This window comes from Dendrobates tinctorius, unplaced genomic scaffold, assembly GCF_039654945.1.
Source record: "Dendrobates tinctorius isolate UK_male_01 unplaced genomic scaffold, ASM3965494v1 ptg000332l, whole genome shotgun sequence".
In the NCBI taxonomy this organism is placed as follows: Eukaryota; Metazoa; Chordata; class Amphibia; order Anura; family Dendrobatidae; genus Dendrobates; species Dendrobates tinctorius.
The window spans coordinates 16184402-16200716 of record NW_027361998.1 but is presented as its reverse complement, the minus strand read 5'-3'; the positions used below and the strand labels follow the sequence as shown (position 1 = coordinate 16200716).

Sequence of the window (16315 nt, the reverse complement as noted above, 5' to 3'; positions counted from 1 at the left end):
TGTGGGGGCCATCATACTGTGTGTAAAGTGGTCTGTGGGTGCCATCATACTGTGTGTAAAGAGGTCTGTGGGGGCCATCATACTGTGTGTAAAGTGGTCTGTGGGGGCCATCATACTGTGTGTGGAGGGCCTGTCAAGGTTATTACACTGTGTTGGCACGATACTATGTGTTGGGAGGCTGTGGGGCCATCATATGGTTTGTTGGGGCATGATACTGTGTGGAGTGAAACTATGGGCACATCATGTTTGGCTGGTGGCATTGGGTCATCTATGAGGGGAATCATACTGTGTGTGAGCAGTTTTGCATTTTTGGGAGCAACATATTCTATAAGGGCCTTAAAAGGGATATTGTAATGGGTGCGGGCAAGCGCAGCACAGGCATGCACGGGGACTCACACATATTATTCGAGCTGCCGAAAACACTTGGTTTGGACTCAAGTATGATCAGATAACACCTTATTCGAGCACGTTCGCTCATCACTAGTGCTCACGGCTCAAATAAAGTCCAAACCCCTGACTAGGAGCATCACAAGTCATGAATGTGCCACATCCTCCTGTAGAGAAGGTCAGGAGGGCGGGGATTATGACCCTACGGCCCTACGTTCGCCCATCACTAGTGAACATCTTTCTTTGAGGATATTTTCTGACCTCGGTGCGGCCCTGCCAGCCCAGGCTAAGAGGAACAATTATCTACGTTGTCGGGATTTTAACTTCTCACTGTAAAGATATTTAACAGTGCAACAAATACATAATTGCCCCATTGTGTGATGGGGGCAGTCTCACCAGATAAGCTGAAGCTGGACTCATGGAGGTCCCGCATGCCGCCGTGGCGGGTGCTTGGTCGGGTCGGGGTATCGGCCATTGGACTGCCTGTTTCTTTCTTTCCAGCATTCACCACCACCGCCACGTCTCCCTGGTATGGAGTGCGGTCTACACATTTTAGGCTCAATATCTAAAACACACGGAAGAGATCCGGTCAGACATTGTGCTTCTTTATCCTTGTTAGTATCACACTGTGACAATCAAGAAGAAATCATGGAAACTTGAAAGCTTACTCCCTCAGTCAGTAGGGTAGCTACGGGGAAGAGGCAGTCACGCTACTGTAACTGTATCGGCGTGCACAGCGTGACTATATAGTTACAGTCTGCAGCAGACTAGAGAGAATTGATCTTCCTGCTCTGCCACCCAGCCACTAGTGGGCCCCTGAGCAGTAGGGGGCCCTCCGCCAGTCATCGCAAGTTCAACTGTATCGGCTAGATGCAGATACCGTGGACCGCATTGATGATAGTGGGAGTGTTATCCTCCCTCTTCCATCATCCCCCTGTCAGTGTCTGACGTATTGTATTTTTTTATGGGGTGCATTATACAATATAGAGCCTGCCTATGGGGGGTGCATTATACAATATAGAGTCTGCCTATGGGGGGTGCATTATACAATATAGAGTCTGCCTATGGGGGTGCATTATACAATATAGAGTCTGCCTATGGGGGTGCATTATACAATATAGAGTCTGCCTATGGGGAGTGCATTATACAATATAGAGTCTGCCTATGGGGGGTGCATTATACAATATAGAGTCTGCCTATGGGGGTGCATTATACAATATAGAGTCTGCCTATGGGGGTGCATTATACAATATAGAGTCTGCCTATAGGGGTGCATTATACAATATAGAGTCTGCCTATGGGGGTGCATTATATAATATAGAGTCTGCCTATGGGGGTGCATTATACAATATAGAGTCTGCCTATGGGGGTGCATTATACAATATAGAGTCTGCCTATGGGGGTGCATTATACAATATAGAGTCTGCCTATGGGGGTGCATTATACAATATAGAGTCTGCCTATGGGGGTGCATTATACAATATAGAGTCTGCCTATGGGGGTGCATTATACAATATAGAGTCTGCCTATAGGGGTGCATTATACAATATAGAGTCTGCCTATGGAGGTGCATTATACAATATAGAGTCTGCCTATGGAGGTGCATTATACAATATAGAGTCTGCCTATGGGGGTGCATTATACAATATAGAGTCTGCCTATGGGGGTGCATTATACTATATAGAGTCTGCCTATGGGGGTGCATTATACTATATAGAGTCTGCCTATGGGGGTGCATTATACAATATAGAGTCTGCCTATGGGGGGTGCATTATACAATATAGAGTCTGCCTATGGGGGTGCATTATACAATATAGAGTCTGCCTATGGGGGTGCATTATACAATATAGAGTCTGCCTATGGGGGTGCATTATACAATATAGAGTCTGCCTATGGGGGTGCATTATACAATATAGAGTCTGCCTATGGGGGTGCATTATATAATATAGAGTCTGCCTATAGGGGTGCATTATACAATATAGAGTCTGCCTATGGAGGTGCATTATACAATATAGAGTCTGCCTATGGAGGTGCATTATACAATATAGAGTCTGCCTATGGGGGTGCATTATACAATATAGAGTCTGCCTATGGGGGTGCATTATATAATATAGAGTCTGCCTATAGGGGTGCATTATACAATATAGAGTCTGCCTATGGAGGTGCATTATACAATATAGAGTCTGCCTATAGGGGTGCATTATAAAATATAGAGTCTGCCTATGGGGGTGAATTATATAATATAGAGTCTGCCTATAGGGGTGCATTATACAATATAGAGTCTGCCTATGGAGGTGCATTATACAATATAGAGTCTGCCTATGGAGGTGCATTATACAATATAGAGTCTGCCTATGGGGGTGCATTATACAATATAGAGTCTGCCTATGGGGGTGCATTATACTATATAGAGTCTGCCTATGGGGGTGCATTATACTATATAGAGTCTGCCTATGGGGGTGCATTATACAATATAGAGTCTGCCTATGGGGGGTGCATTATACAATATAGAGTCTGCCTATGGGGGTGCATTATACAATATAGAGTCTGCCTATGGGGGTGCATTATACAATATAGAGTCTGCCTATGGGGGTGCATTATACAATATAGAGTCTGCCTATGGGGGTGCATTATACAATATAGAGTCTGCCTATGGGGGTGCATTATACAATATAGAGTCTGCCTATGGGGGTGCATTATACAATATAGAGTCTGCCTATGGGGGTGCATTATACAATATAGAGTCTGACTATGGGGGTGCATTATACAATATAGAGTCTGCCTATGGGGGGTGCATTATACAAAATAGAGTCTGCCTATGGGGGTGCATTATACAATATAGAGTCTGCCTATGGGGGTGCATTATACAATATAGAGTCTGCCTATGGGAGGTGCATTATACAATATAGAGTCTGCCTATGGGGGTGCATTATACAATATAAAGTCTGCCTATGGGGTGCATTATACTATATAGAGTCTGCCTATGGGGGTACATTATACAATATAGAGTCTGCCTATGGGGGGTGCATTATACAATATAGAGTCTGCCTATGGGGGTGCATTATACAATATAGAGTCTGCCTATGGGGGGTGCATTATACAATATAGAGTCTGCCTACGGGGGTGCATTATACAATATAGAGTCTGCCTACGGGGGTGCATTATACAATATAGAGTCTGCCTATGGGGGTGCATTATACAATATAGAGTCTGCCTATGGGGGGTGCATTATACAATATAGAGTCTGCCTACGGGGGTGCATTATACTATATAGAGTCTGCCTATGGGGGTACATTATACAATATAGAGTCTGCCTATGGGGTGCATTATACAATATAGAGTCTGCCTATGGGGATGCATTATACAATATAGAGTCTGCCTATGGGGGTGCATTATACAATATAGAGTCTGCCTATGGGGGTGCATTATACAATATAGAGTCTGCCTATGGGGTGCATTATACAATATAGAGTCTGCCTATGTGGGTGCATTATACAATATAGAGTCTGCCTATGGGGGTGCATTATACAATATAGAGTCTGGCTATGGAGGTGCATTATACATTATAGAGTCTGCCTATGGGGGTGCATTATACAATATAGAGTCTGCCTATGGGGGTGCATTATACAATATAGAGTCTGCCTATGGGGGTGCATTATACAATATAGAGTCTGCCTATGGGGGGTGAATTATACTATATAGAGTCTGCCTATGGGGGGTGCATTATACAATATAGAGTCTGCCTATGGAGGTGCATTATACAATATAGAGTCGGCCTATGGGGGTGCATTATACTATATAGAGTCTGCCTATGGGGGGTGCATTATACAATATAGAGTCTGCCTATGGGGGGTGCATTATACAATATAGAGTCTGCCTATGGGGGTGCATTATACAATATAGAGTCTGCCTATGGAGGTGCATTATACAATATAGAGTCTGCCTATGGGGGTGCATTATACAATATAGAGTCTGCCTATGGATGTGCATTATACAATATAGAGTCTGCCTATGGGGGTGCATTATACAATATAGAGTCTGCCTATGGAGGTGCATTATACAATATAGAGTCTGCCTATGGGGGTGCATTATACAATATAGAGTCTGCCTATGGATGTGCATTATACAATATAGAGTCTGCCTATGGGGGTGCATTATACAATATAGAGTCTGCCTATGGAGGTGCATTATACAATATAGAGTCTGCCTATGGGGGTGCATTATACAATATAGAGTCTGCCTATGGGGGGTGCATTATACAATATAGAGTCTGCCTATGGGGGTGCATTATACAATATAGAGTCTGCCTATGGGGTGCATTATACAATATAGAGTCTGCCTATGGAGGTGCATTATACAATATAAAGTCTGCCTATGGGGGTGCATTATACAATATAGAGTCTGCCTATGGGGGTGCATTATACAATATAGAGTCTGCCTATGGGGGTGCATTACACAATATAGAGTCTGCCTATGGAGGTCCATTATACAATATAGAGTCTGCCTATGGGGGTGCATTATACAATATAGAGTCTGCCTATGGGGGTGCATTATACAATATAGAGTCTGCCTATGGGGGTGCATTATACAATATAGAGTCTGCCTATGGGGGTGCATTATACAATATACAGTCTGCCTATGGGGGGGTGCATTATACAATATAGAGTCTGCCTATGGGGGTGTATTATACTATATAGAGTCTGCCTATGGAGGTGCATTATACAATATAGAGTCTGCCTATGGGGGGGTGCATTATACAATAGAGAGTCTGCCTATGGTGGTGCATTATACAATATAGAGTCTGCCTATGGGGGTGCATTATACAATAAAGAGTCTGCCTATGGGGGTGCATTATACAATATAGAGTCTGCCTATGGGGGGTGCATTATACAATATAGAGCCTGCCTACGGGGGTGCATTATACAATATAGAGTCTGCCTATGGGGGATGCGTTACACAATATAGAGCCTGCCTACGGGGGTGCATTAAATATAGAGTCTGCCTACGGGGGATGCGTTATATATAGAGCCTGCCTACGGTGGTGCATTATACAATATAGAGTCTGCCTACGGGGGTGCATTAAACAATATAGAGTCTGCCTATGGGAGTGCATTATACAATATAGAGTCTGCCTATGGGGGGTGCATTATACAATAAAGAGTCTGCCTATGGGAGTGCATTATACAATATAGAGTCTGCCTATGGGGGGTGCATTATACAATATAGAGTCTGCCTATGGGGGTGCATTATACAATAGAGAGTCTGCCTATGGGGGTGTATTATACTATATAGAGTCTGCCTATGGGGGTGCATTATACAATATAGAGTCTGCCTATGGGGGTGCATTATACAATAGAGAGTCTGCCTATAGGGGTGTATTATACTATATAGAGTCTGCCTATGGGGGTACATTATACAATACAGAGTCTGCCTATGGTGGTGCATTATACAATAGAGAATCTGCCTATGGGGGGTGCATTATACAATATAGAGTCTGCCTATGGGGGTGTATTACACTATATAGAGTCTGCCTATGGGGGTGCATTATACAATAGAGAGTCTGCCTATGGGGAAAGCATTATACAATATAGAGTCTGCCTATGGGGGATGCGTTACACAATATAGAGCCTGCCTACGGGGGTGCATAAACAATATAGAGTCTGCCTATGGGGGTGCATTATACAATACAGAGTCTGCCTATGGGGGGTGCATTATACAATATAGAGTCTGCCTATGGGAGTGCATTATACAATATAGAGTCTGCCTATGGGGGGTGCATTATACAATATAGAGTCTGCCTATGGGGGTGCATTATACAATAGAGAGTCTGCCTATGGGGGTGTATTATACTATATAGAGTCTGCCTATGGGGGTGCATTATACAATATAGAGTCTGCCTATGGGGGTGCATTATACAATAGAGAGTCTGCCTATGGGGGTGTATTATACTATATAGAGTCTGCCTATGGGGGTAAATTATACAATACAGAGTCTGCCTATGGGGGTGCATTATACAATAGAGAATCTGCCTATGGGGGGTGCATTATACAATATAGAGTCTGCCTATGGGGGTGTATTATACTATATAGAGTCTGCCTATGGGGGTGCATTATACAATAGAGAGTCTGCCTATGGGGAAAGCATTATACAATATAGAGTCTGCCTATGGGGTTGCATTATACAATACAGAGTCTACCTATGGGGGTGCATTATACAATAGAGAGTCTGCCTATGGGAGGGCATTATACAATATAGAGTCTGCCTATGGTGGTGCATTAGACAATAGAGAATCTGCCTATGGGGGGTGCATTATACAATATAGAGTCTGCCTATGGGGGTGCATTATACAATAGAGAGTCTGCCTATGGGGGTGTATTATACTATATAGAGTCTACCTATGGGGGTGCATTATACAATATAGAGTCTGCCTATGGGGGTGCATTATACAATAGAGAGTCTGCCTATGGGGGTGCATTATAAAATATAGAGTCTGCCTATGGGGGTGCATTGTACTATATAGAGTCTGCCTATGGGGGTGCATTATACTATATAGAGTCTGCCTATGGGGGTGCATTATACAATACAGAGTCTGCCTATGGGGGTACATTATACAATACAGAGTCTGCCTATGGGGGTACATTATACAATATAGAGTCTGCCTATGGGGGTGCATTATACAATATAGAGTCTGCCTATGGGGGTGCATTATACTATATAGAGTCTGCCTATGGGGGTGAATTATACAATATAGAGTCTGCCTATGGGGGTACATTATACAATACAGAGTCTGCCTATGGGGGTGCATTATACAATAGAGAATCTGCCTATGGGGGGTGCATTATACAATATAGAGTCTGCCTATGGAGGTGTATTATACTATATAGAGTCTGCCTATGGGGGTGCATTATACAATAGAGAGTCTGCCTATGGGGAAAGCATTATACAATATAGAGTCTGCCTATGGGGGGTGCATTATACAATATAGAGTCTGCCTATGGGGAAAGCATTATACAATAGAGAGTCTGCCTATGGGGGGTGCATTATACAATATAGAGTCTACCTATGGGGGGTGCATTATACAATATAGAGTCTGCCTATGGGGGTGCATTATACAATATAGAGTCTGCCTAAGGGGGTGCATTATACAATATAGAGTCTGCCAACGGGGGTGCATTATACAATAGAGAGTCTGCCTACGGGGGTGCATTATACAATATAGAGTCTGCCTAAGGAGGTGCATTATACAATAGAGAGTCTGCCTATGGGGGTGCATTATACAATAGAGAGTCTGCCTATGGGAGTGCATTATACAATATAGAGTCTGCCTATTGTGGTGCATTATACAATAGAGAATCTGCCTATGGGGGGTGCATTATACAATATAGAGTCTGCCTATGGGGGTGCATTATACAATAGAGAGTCTGCCTATGGGGGTGTATTATACTATATAGAGTCTGCCTATGGGGGTGCATTATACAATAGAGAGTCTGCCTATGGGGGTGTATTATACTATATAGAGTCTGCCTATGGGGGTACATTATACAATACAGAGTCTGCCTATGGGGGTGCATTATATAATAGAGAGTCTGCCTATGGGGGTGCATTATAAAATATAGAGTCTGCCTATGGGGGTGCATTATACTATATAGAGTCTGCCTATGGGGGTACATTATACAATACAGAGTCTGCCTATGGGGGTACATTATACAATATAGAGTCTGCCTATGGGGGTGCATTATACAATATAGAGTCTGCCTATGGGGGTGCATTATACAATATAGAGTCTGCCTATGGGGGGTGCATTATACAATATAGAGTCTGCCTATGGGGGTGTATTATACTATATAGAGTCTGCCTATGGGGGTGCATTATACAATATAGAGTCTGCCTATGGGGGTGCATTATACAATAGAGAGTCTGCCTATGGGGGTGTATTATACTATATCGAGTCTGCCTATGGGGGTGCATTATACAATATAGAGTCTGCCTATGGGGGTGCATTATACAATAGAGAGTCTGCCTATGGGGGTGTATTATACTATATAGAGTCTGCCTATGGGGGTACATTATACAATACAGAGTCTGCCTATGGGGGTGCATTATATAATAGAGAGTCTGCCTATGGGGGTGCATTATAAAATATAGAGTCTGCCTATGGGGGTGCATTATACTATATAGAGTCTGCCTATGGGGGTGCATTATACAATATAGAGTCTGCCTATGGGGGTGCATTATACTATATAGAGTCTGCCTATGGGGGTGCATTATACAATATAGAGTCTGCCTATGGGGGTGCATTATACTATATAGAGTCTGCCTATGGGGGGTGCATTATACAATATAGAGTCTGCCTATGGGGGTACATTATACAATACAGAGTCTGCCTATGGGGGTGCATTATACAATAGAGAATGTGCCTATGGGGGGTGCATTATACAATATAGAGTCTGCCTATGGGGGTGTATTATACTATATAGAGTCTGCCTATGGGGGTGGATTATACAATAGAGAGTCTGCCTATGGGGAAAGCATTATACAATATAGAGTCTGCCTTTGGGGAGTGCATTATACAATATAGAGTCTGCCTATGGGGATAGCATTATACAATAGAGAGTCTGCCTATGGGGGGTGCATTATACAATATAGAGTCTGCCTATGGGGGGTGCATTATACAATATAGAGTCTGCCTATGGGGGTGCATTATACAATATAGAGTCTGCCTACGGGGGTGCATTATACAATATAGAGTCTGCCTATGGGGGGTGCATTATACAATAGAGAGTCTGCCTATGGAGGTGCATTATACAATATAGAGTCTGCCTATGGGGGGGTGCATTATACAATAGAGAGTCTGCCTATGGGGGTGTATTATACAATATAGAGTCTGCCTATGTGGGGTGCATTATACAATATAGAGTCTGCCTATGGAGGTGCATTATACAATATAGAGTCTGCCTATGGGGGTGTATTATACAATATAGAGTCTGCCTATGGGGGGGTGCATTATACAATATAGAGTCTGCCTATGTGGGGTGCATTATACAATATAGAGTCTGCCTATGGAGGTGCATTATACAATATAGAGTCTGCCTATGGAGGTGTATTATACAATATAGAGTCTGCCTATGGGGGGGTGCATTATACAATAGAGAGTCTGCCTATGGGGGTGTATTATACAATATAGAGTCTGCCTATGTGGGGTGCATTATACAATATAGAGTCTGCCTATGGAGGTGCATTATACAATATAGAGTCTGCCTATGGGGGTGCATTATACAATAGAGAGTGCCTATGGAGGTGCATTATACAATATAGAGTCTGCCTATGGGGGTGCATTATACAATAGAGAGTCTGCCTATGGGGAAAGCATTATACAATAGAGAGTCTGCCTATGGGGGGTGCATTATACAATACAGAGTCTGCCTATGGGGGTGCATTATACAATATAGAGTCTGCCTATGGGGGTGCATTATACAATATAGAGTATGCCTATGGGGGTGCATTATACAATATAGAGTCTGCCTATGGGGGTGCATTATACAATATAGAGTCTGCCTATGGGGGTGCATTATACAATATAGAATCTGCCTATGGGGGTGCATTATACAATATAGAGTCTGCCTATGGGGGGTGCATTATACAATACAGAGTCTGCCTATGGAGGTGCATTATACAATATAGAGTCTGCCTATGGGGGTGCATTATACAATATAGAGTCTGCCTATGGGGGTGCATTATACAATATAGAGTCTGCCTATGGGGGGTGCATTATACAATAGAGAGTCTGCCTATGGAGGTGCATTATACAATATAGAGTCTGCCTATGGAGGTGTATTATACAATATAGAGTCTGCCTATGGGGGGTGCATTATACAATAGAGAGTCTGCCTATGGGGGTGTATTATACAATATAGAGTCTGCCTATGTGGGGTGCATTATACAATATAGAGTCTGCCTATGGAGGTGCATTATACAATATAGAGTCTGCCTATGGGGGTGCATTATACAATATAGAGTCTGCCTATGGAGGTGCATTATACAATATAGAGTCTGCCTATGGGGGTGCATTATACAATATAGAGTCTGCCTATGGGGAAAGCATTATACAATAGAGAGTCTGCCTATGGGGGGTGCATTATACAATACAGAGTCTGCCTATGGGGGTGCATTATACAATAGAGAGTCTGCCTATGGGGGTGCATTATACAATATAGAGTCTGCCTATGGGGGTGCATTATACAATATAGAGTCTGCCTATGGGGGGTGCATTATACAATATAGAGTCTGCCTATGGGGGTGTATTATACAATATAGAGTCTGCCTATGGGGGTGCATTATACAATATAGAGCCTGCCTATGGGGGTGCAGTATACAATATAAAGTCTGCCTATGGGGGTGCATTATACTATATAGAGTCTGGCTATGGGGGTGCATTATACAATATAGAGTCTGCCTATGGGGGTACATTATACAATACAGAGTCTGCCTATGGGGGTGCATTATACAATAGAGAATCTGCCTATGGGGGTGCATTATACAATATAGAGTCTGCCTATGGGGGTGCATTATACAATATAGAGTCTGCCTATGGGGGTGCATTATACAATATAGAGTCTGCCTATGGGGAAAGCATTATACAATATAGAGTCTGCCTATGGAGGTGCATTATACAATATAGAGTCTGCCTATGGGGGGTGCATTATACAATATAGAGTCTGCCTATGGGGGTGCATTATACAATATAGAGCCTGCCTATGGGGGTGAATTATACAATATAGAGTCTGCCTATGGGGGGTGCATTATACAATATAGAGTCTGCCTATGGGGGGTGCATTATACAATATAGAGCCAGCCTATGGGGGTGCATTATACAATATAGAGTCTGCCTATGGGGGTGCATTATACAATATAGAGTCTGCCTATGGAGGTGCATTATACAATATAGAGTCTGCCTATGGGGGTGCAGTATACTATATAGAGTCTGCCTATGGGGGTGCAGTATACTATATAGAGTCTGCCTATGGGGAAAGCATTATACTATATAGAGTCTGCCTCTGGGGGTGCATTATACAATATAAAGTCTGCCTATGGGGGTGCATTATACAATATAGAGTCTGCCTATGGAGGTGCATTATACAATATAAAGTCTGCCTATGGGGGGTGCATTATACAATATAGAGTCTGCCTATGGGGGGAGCATTACACTATATAGAGTCTGCTTATGGGTGGTGTATTATACTATATAGAGTCTGCTTATGGGTGGTGTATTATACAATGTATAGTATGCCTATGGGGAATGCATTATACTATAGAGGCCTATGGGGAGTGCATTATTCTATATAGAGGCCTGTGGGGGGTATATTAAACTATATAGAAGCCTATTGGGGTGCATTATACTATATATAGGCCTATGGGGAATGCATTATACTATAGAGGCCTATGGGGAGTGCATTATTCTATATAGAGGTCTATGGGGGGTACATTATACTATATAGAAGCCTATGGGGGGTACATTTTACTATATACAGGCCTATGTGGAATGCATTATACTATAGAGGCCTATGGGGAGTGCATTTTTCTATATAGAGGCCTATGGGAGGTACATTATACTATATAGAGGCGTATTGGGAGTGACTTATACTATATAGGGGCATATTGGGAGAGACTTATACTATATAGAGGCCTATGGGGAGTGCATTATACTATATATAGGTCTATGGGGAGTGCATTATACTAAAAGGAGGACTATCTGGTGCATTATACCATATGGAGGTTATCTAGGAGGCCATCATACATTGTGGAGATTACAATGAGGGGGCTACTAGGGTATCAGTACACTGTGTGGGTGGTACTATACAGTGAGGAGGCATTATACTGTGTAGAAGAGCATCATCCTGTGTATAGGGGAGCTGTACAGGGGGGAGACTCGAGACATTATTAAATGTCTGGTGGGCACTTATTGTTATAGGTGAACTCAGGTTACTGTGACTATCCAAGCGGCACACGGGGCATTATTACTTTCAAGGGGGCACAATGCGGGCTTTGTGTTCTAGGGCACTTGCACCCAGCATTAATATTTTCTAGAGGGTTGCTTTAGAATTTAGAGGGCACACAGAGCCACGCAGCAGGTGCAGTAATAGGGATACATATGGAAACAGCGGCTCAGTATTGGGGTATCAGAAGGATGAGGAGTTTGTACAGATTGGGAATAGATGGTGATGGGGCTGAAAATATGTTATGTGAAATGTGTCTTTGTTGTAATCTCTGCAGATGAGTCCTGGCTGCCAGAAGTTGTCACATTGGTCTGGGCCAGATGGGAAAAACGTGAGAAGTGACGTCTCCATCAGAAAGAAAGTCCTCTGTAAGTCACCATCTATAACTGAGCTGCAATCTCTTATATATGTTGTATAGGATTGGTATCTACCACTACAGTGGAGATGAGAAAACAAATCCAGAAAATCACCTTGTCTGATTTGGTAAGATTTATTTTTCACATTATGGTGGAAAATATGTATTTGGTCACCTAAAAACATGCAAGATTTCTGGCTCTCACAGACCTGTAACTTCTTCTTTAAGAGGCTCCTCTGTCCTCCACTCATTACCTATAGTTTGACCTTGTTATCAGTATAAAAGACGCCTGTCCACAACCTAAAACAGTCACACTCCAAACTCCACTGTGGTGAAGACCAAAGAGCTGTCGAAGGACACCAGAAACAAAACTGTAGCCCTGCACCAGGCTGGGAAGACTGAATCTGCAATAGGCAAGCAGCCTGGTGTGATGAAATCAACTGTGGGAGCAATAATAAGAAAATGGAAGACATACAAGACCACTGATAATCTCCCTCAATCTGGGGCTCCACGCAAGATCTCACCCCGTGGGGTCAAAATGATCACAAGAACGGTGAGCAAAAATCCCAGAACCACACGGGGGGACCTACTGAATGACCTGCATAGAGCTGGGACCACCGTAACAAAGGCTATCATCAGTAATACACTACGCCGCCAGGGACTCAGATCCTGCAGTGCCAGACGTGTTCCCATGCTTAAGCCAGTACATGTTCAGGCCCGTCTGAAGTTTGCTAGAGAGCATCTGGATTATCCAGAAGAGTATTGGGAGAATGTCATATGGTCTGATGAAACCAAAGTAGAACTCTTTGGTAAAAACAAAACTCGTCGTGTTTGGAGGAGACAGAATGCAGAGTTGCATACAAAGAACACCATACCTACTGTGAAGCATGGGGTGTGACAATATGAGGCTTTGGGGCTGTTTCTCTGCAAAGGGACCAGGACGTCTGTTCCGTGTACATGAAAGAATAATTGGGGCCCATGTATCATGTGATTTTGAGCGCAAACCTCCTTCCATCAGCAAGGGCATTGAAGATGAAACGTGGATAAGTCTTTCAGCATGATAATGATCTCAATCACACTGCCAAGGCAACAAAGGAGAGGCTTTGTAAGAAGCATATGAAGGTCCTGGAGTGGCCTAGCCAGTCTCCAGATCTCAACCCCATAGAAAACCTTTGGAGGGATTTGAAATTCAGAGTTGCCCAGTGACAGGCCCAAAACATCACTGCTCTAGAGGAGATCTGCACGGAGGAATGGGCCAACATACCACCAACAGTGTGGGCCAACCTTGTGAAGACTTACAGAAAACGTTTCACCTCTGTCATTGCCAACAAAGGATAAATAACAAAATATTGAGATGAACTTTTGTTAATGACCAAATACTTATTTTCCACCATAATTTGAAAAAACAATCTTACCACATCAGACAAGGTGATTTTCTGGATTTGTTTTCTCAGTTTGTCTCCCATAGTTGTGGTCACCTATGATGTCAATTACAGGCCTCTCTCATCTTTATAAGTGGGAGAACCTGCACAATTGGGGGCTGACTAAATATTTTTTCCCCCACTGTAAATGGCAGTAAATTCCATGTTGGTCTTTATATAGAGATAATATTCAGTAACAGCGCGGTCATCTGCTGAGGTTCTCCTCCACTATTAGGGTGCATCACCCAAGTGAAATCAAGGTTACCTAGTTAAGGATCTACTCAGAAGTTTCACCACCCCAAACCCTAGTTATGCCTCTGCTCTCAGTGGTGAAGACCCCAACAGGGACATGACTGATGTAGGAACAATGACCCACTGATACATACACACGTGGTCAAAATTGTTAGTACCCCTCGGTTAATGACAGAAAAACCCACAAAGGTCACAGAAAAAACTTGAATCTGACAAAAGTAATAGTAAAATCAAAAATCTATGAAAATGAACAAATGAAAGTCAGATATTGATTTTCAGCCATGCTTCCACAGAATTTTTTTAATAAATCAATCTCATGAAATAGGCCTGGAAAGAAATGATGGTACCCCTGAAAAATAATGTGACAAAAGGGACATGTTAAATGGCAGTGTGTCCGCTAATTATGATCACAGGTCTCTACACTCTTGGAATCATTGGACCTGTATAGAGGCTACAGATCCTCACAGTGCTGTTTGGTGACATGGTGCGTATCACACTCAACATGGACCAGAGGAAGCGAAGGAAAGAGTTGTCTCAGGAGATTAGAAAGAAAATTATAGACAAACATGTTAAAAGTAAAAGTTATAAGACCATCTCCAAGCAGCTTGATGTTCCTGTGACTACAGCTGCACATATTATTCAGGAGGAAAATTGATGACAAATCAAAGAGACGGATAATACGAATGGTAACAATGGTGGGACGATACACATGATTGGAATACAAGGCTAGAAGGATACAACTTACTTGCAAGAAACAGACTTGATAAAAGAGGAGGAGGTGTCGCATTGTATGTTAGAAACGCGTATATCTGCACAGAGATTGAAGCTTCAGAGACTGGGAGTTCTGTGGAAACTGTTTGGGTAAGAATACAAGGACAGAACAATGGAAAGGACACCATTGTAGGCATCTACTACAGGCCGCCTGTGCAAGCTGAAGATATGGATGAACTCTTTATGCATCAAATGGCCAAGTTCTCCAAAAAATATGACATAGTTGTCATGGGAGATTTCAACTATCCAGACATTTGTTGTGAATCTCTCTCAGGCAAAACTAACAGGTCAAGGAAATTCTTATCCTCTCTTGCTGACAACTTTATCTTCCAAAAGGTAGGGGAGAAAACAAGGGGATCTAATCCTTACAAACAGGGAGGAAATGGTTGATGAGGTAAAAGTGGCTGGGACCTTAGGAGGTAGCGACCATGCTATTTTAGAATTATGGATAACTAGAAGAGGAAGACCTGTGAAGACTCAGACTTCAATGTTAGATTTCAGAAAGGCAGATTTTAAGGGATTCAGAAAGAGAATCGGAGGGATCCAATGGCTGGATATCCTTAAGGACAAAAATGTCCAGGAAGGATGGGAAATCTTGAAAAATGAGATTCTCAAAGCACAATCGTTAACAATTCCAAAAAGAGCAAAGAATACGAAGCAATTAAAGAAACCGGGATGAATGAACACAGAACTTAAACACATGCTAAAAAGGAAGAAAAATGTTTATCTAAAAAAGAATATAATGCTGTCTGCAGAACCTGCAGGGCACGAATCAGATTATCTAAAGCTGACAATGAATTAAGGCTTGCAAGAGATGTCAAAAGCAATAAAAAAGTAATTTGGGGATATGTCAAAAGTAAAAGAAAAGTCAAAGATGCTATAGGATTTTTACAGGATGAACATTATGAATTGATAAGACAGGATGTTGAGAAGGCCGAACTTTTAAATTCCTATTTTGCATCTGTTTTCTCTCAGAAAGGAAATGTAAAGGAATAGAAGAATCCAGGATATCTAAAAACAGAAAGATAATGAAGAAACACTTAGCTAACATAAATGAATTCAAGTCACCAGGTGCAGAAGAATTAAACCCTGAAGGAGATAGTAGAAGAAATTTTTGAACCACGCTCCATAATCTT

At 42.5% G+C, this 16315-nt stretch overlaps 1 protein-coding gene across 2 annotated transcripts in view; it reads right to left on the bottom strand.

Annotated features, from left to right (window-relative positions):
* DPYSL5 (dihydropyrimidinase like 5) overlaps positions 1-16315 on the bottom strand; it is a 124273-nt gene that overhangs the window by 30325 nt on the left and 77633 nt on the right. Inside the window, exon 12 of one of the 2 annotated variants that reach the window (XM_073562045.1) lies at positions 784-952. The exons of the other annotated variant lie outside the window; for it this stretch is intronic. Coding sequence (XP_073418146.1) covers positions 784-952 — 169 coding nt within the window. The remainder of the gene's footprint in view (positions 1-783; positions 953-16315) is intronic. 2 annotated transcript variants of the gene reach the window in all.